Source organism: Egretta garzetta, unplaced genomic scaffold (genome assembly GCF_000687185.1).
Source record: "Egretta garzetta isolate BGI_Z169 unplaced genomic scaffold, ASM68718v1 scaffold246, whole genome shotgun sequence".
NCBI lineage: Eukaryota > Metazoa > Chordata > Aves > Pelecaniformes > Ardeidae > Egretta > Egretta garzetta.
In genome coordinates this window covers 3,244,797-3,248,880 of record NW_009259976.1, presented here as the reverse complement: position 1 = coordinate 3,248,880, position 4,084 = coordinate 3,244,797, and the positions used below count along the sequence as shown (strand labels likewise).

Below are 4,084 nucleotides of genomic sequence, written 5' to 3'. Positions count from 1 at the left end.
GCCATGCTGTAACGCCCGGGCCACTGCCTGTGGGCTGTGGGGAGAACCTGCCCCCCTGCGTCCGTGGTGCCTTGGGGAGCTCAGGCGGTGGCCTCAGGGGTCCAGGCCTGGCTGCAGGGTGCCCAGAGCTGCCCGCCAGCCTGGGGGCTGATCCGGACCTTAGTGACAGCCTCTAGACATGGAGCCATCCAAAGCCCCATCCCTACGCCTGAGCCTCAGCTTTCAGCAACACTCGCTCTTCAGCACCCCCCAACCACCACCACCAGCCCCCTCCCCAAAGCCCTTTACTCCCCTCCGCAGGAAGGCGATCTGTTGGGGCAATCTGTGGGTGGGGAGCAGGTGCCCCCCAACATCCCCATTTCTCAATGCCTTTCTGTGTGGAGCAGGGCGAAGTCTAAAAACGGAGGGAGATCGCTGAGGGAGAAACTGGACAAAATAGGATTAAACCTGCCAGCCGGGAGGCGTAAAGCTGCTAACGTTACCTTGCTCACGTCGCTCGTGGAGGGTAAGTAACTCAAAGAGCCTGGAGGGCTCGTTTGGAAAATGTGCCTGTTGCTTTTGTCTAACAGGAGAAGACTTGGTGTTGGGTTGTTGGATTTTTTTCTTTCCCCCAAGTCAGTGCTGCTTTTTAGAAATTGGAAGTGCATTATTTTGTATGCCTCAGGAAAAAAAAACCCAACAAACCAACGTTAATTGTGTGCCATTGCTTTTTGTTTTAACCTGAAACGGGCTTCCGCGAGTCCTGCAGACTCAGCATTGCATTCTACCACTTATTTGCTTTTAAGTCTCTGAGGAGACGTTTTCAGGGCCCCCCGTCTTGCTCCCTCGTTCAAGTGAGTGATCCCTCCCCAGAGTAAGCAGATCTCATTGGGAGCAGCGTGGGAAGGATCCCTGCAAACAGGGGCTGTGGGCTCAGCCCCATCCGAGACCCCTGAGTGCCGAGTTGGAAGTTAGGGGGAGCAGAGCCTCGGATGCTTCACTGCCATCCTCTGCCACAGGTGGACAACCGAGCAATTTTAAATGTCAGAAACTGCAGCTACTTTGAGTTTGTTCTCCCTCCCAGCCCACAGCCACATAACAGTAAATCATTTAAGTTTTCTGACATCTGCATTTGAGAAATGCGTGACCATTACTTCCTGAATTAATTTGGGAATCCTTGACCTCAGCCATGAATTAACGGTGTCCTGAAAGCCTCAAAGTTGTACCACCCCCCCCACCCCCCACCCCCCTTTTGGTTCTCATTTTCAGAACACATGTTCCTTGGCTATATTGTTCTCCTCTACTTTGCTCTGGCCAGAAAGGGCGCAGCTCACTTGTAACGCCCTGGGACGCTCTACGCTGTCAGAACCGGGCGGTGGGAAGCTCGAGAGTTTGCGGTCGTTTAGTTTTGAAGCAGTTGCGGTCTCACGCTGACTGGCGCAAAGTAAAGCCCAAGGCCAGCACATAGATCCTCCTCCCTTCCCCTCACCTATGGGTCCGACTGCATTTCAGACCGGTTCAGTCTGCAAAGCGCTTTTAAGCTCAGCCCGGGCTGCGCAGGTTTAGCTTGAGTTTGGTTGTGCGGGAGGGAATTTGTTGCTTTGTTTTGCTGTCGCTTCGCATTCTGCGAGGAGTGTTTCACGTTCAAAGGGACGGGGGAAGAAGCACTGCGCGATGCCAGGCTTCATTTTTTTAAACATTGGGATAAGTGGCCGCACTATATTTATACTGTGTGAAAATTACTGCGTCTTCATGTTTTTGAAAGGGCTTTGCAATTGCATCGACGGCACTGTAGTAAAAAATCATGAGGGGAAAACTTGTAAAAAGTCTAGATTTGGTAAATGCTTCACATTATTTGTGATGTTAATGAATATGGAGAAGGTTTTATGGTAATCTGGTGTTCTGTTTGGCTTTCACATGCGATGGCTTTAAAAGAATGATTTTTTTTTAAAAACCAAAACCAGAGGCCCGACCTCCAGATAACTTGGCGATGGCGGCTAATTTTGGGGGGATGATAGTGTAAGCATTGCTGGGGCTTTGAGTCCTGTAGCGATGAGGCAGTTTCTAGAGTACTGTTATTGTTTATGATCCGCTCCATTTTATGGAAACAAGCTCACTGGACTGAGGCTTTGAAGCTCTAATTGGCGCATGCGTTCTTCCGGAGCTAGAGCTAATGGCAGGAAGCCCTGCAGTAAAAACCAACTGGTTCAGGAAATTAAAACCAAAGATTTGAAAATCAACAAAACAGACAGACTCGGTGGAATGACCCTAAAATTCTCATGGTTAATCGTTTGGGGGTGAACATACAATTATATGCGATCAAGTTAAATTTTAAACACTTAGCTGTTTAATGCATTTTATTTAGGAGAGGTCTAGGAGTAATTACGATCAATATTAATCATTGATGCATTGCAAAAGAATATAGAGACGTGGCTGAGGCAAACAAACATTTCCAGAGTAAATAGCTGGGATCAGAAAGGTACCTACAGAAATGGCTGTGTATAGGCATGGATATGTAAATCTAAGCACACATTCTAGGTGGATGGAGCCTGCCTGTCTAAAAGTATCTGTTAGTCAATGTAAACTTTAAAAAAATTCTTATGCGCGATTTCACTTGCAACGATTGTCATGAAAATACACATTTGCATTGCCCTCGACTGAAGCAAAGGAAGCTCCTGCAAGATAAGATGCGATTAGCATTTCTTACCCTACCTTTTTCAAAGAAAAAAAGTCCAAGCCTTTTAGAAGAAAAGCCCAAGCAGACTATAGTGCTTTTTTTTTTTTTTTCCTAATGGATTTTTGCCTCTGTGCGATGTGTACTGATGAGCTGTGTGTTTCCCTCCCCTCCCCACCCGTGCCTCCCTTTTCAGGAGAAGCAGTACATCTAGCTAGAGATTTTGGGTACGTTTGTGAGACAGAATTTCCTGCCAAAGCAGTAGCTGAATTTCTCAACCGACAACATTCCGATCCAAACGAGCAAGTCACAAGAAAAAACATGCTTCTAGCTACAAAGTAAGACGTTTACCTTTCTGGCACGTTGCTCAGGAGTGAGGGGAGGGCGACAAACCCGGGTTTGGGGCTTTTATTTGTGAGTGTTTGCCACGTAGCCAGTGGCTGGTGGTTTTGCAGATTGCGAGGGGGTGTATTTGCCCTGCCGCTGTAGGAGAACTCCATAACCCAGCTTGGTTTCCATCAAGTCAGTTCGTGCAGATCACCTTGAAAGCGAGTCGTGAAAATTGTGGGTGGATGTTTAGTTAAAGAAAAAGCAGTAATTCTTCAGAGCAAAACATTTTCCAGGCCTTTTCACTTAGCTTATCAATTTAGGTAGAAGGGGAAGGCTTCCCATTGACAGTAAAATAAAACGGGCGCATTAAACTGATTTCAGTTCATTAAAATCGGCAACGGTTCTTTTCTGCCTAAGCAGCTCTGTTACTTAGTGAACGCAGGGATATTAAAAATATATTTTAAATGACAATCTGTATGCAGTTAAAATGCTAGCAGAGTTTATCACTGGTGGGGCTGCCTAGACTTCCAGGTGGTGCGTGAAAAGAAAATGATTGTTTTGATATGTTTGCTGGAAATTAAAAGGGTTGTTTAGTAGCCCTTAATTACCAATGGAGGTGTCAGCAAAGGGCACAGTGCCAGAGGGCGCAGGCAGAAGATGGGAGCCGCTTTATGGCTGGAAGACATTAAACCCGGCTTTTAGAATACAGACTGTTTCAACATGCCTCTCAGCTCTCTTGCTGTAAGGTGTGTTATTTCCCCCACCATTTGTGCAGGGAGTGGATGATACGACCGAACTGCTGCACCGTGCCCTTGTATCCTCTCCTTCCACCTCCCTGGAAGGAAATTTCCAAACCCCAGTTAGCGTCAGCCTTCCCCTCTGTGGGAAGGTCCCTTCGGATTTGGAGATAGAGATGTACATATATAAATGTTTCAGACTACCCTAATTTAAAGCCTCGATTCCCCTCTCTGCCCTCGCTCTTTCTTCCCGATGCACCAGGCGTGTTTTAGCCTTGTGAAGGAAGAGGCCCGCGCCTCTCTCCAGTTCCAAAAAAAAAAAAAAAAAAAAAATTTTCCAAGATGGGGAAAAATCTCTACACCT

At 47.0% G+C, this 4,084-nt stretch overlaps 1 protein-coding gene across 1 annotated transcript in view; it reads left to right on the top strand.

The window, feature by feature from the left end:
* Positions 1-4,084, top strand: part of TFAP2A (transcription factor AP-2 alpha) — a 15,331-nt gene that overhangs the window by 10,620 nt on the left and 627 nt on the right. The window contains exons 2-3 of the mRNA XM_035895906.1: positions 387-505; positions 2,850-2,991. Of these exons, the coding sequence (XP_035751799.1) occupies positions 387-505; positions 2,850-2,991 (261 nt within the window). The remainder of the gene's footprint in view (positions 1-386; positions 506-2,849; positions 2,992-4,084) is intronic.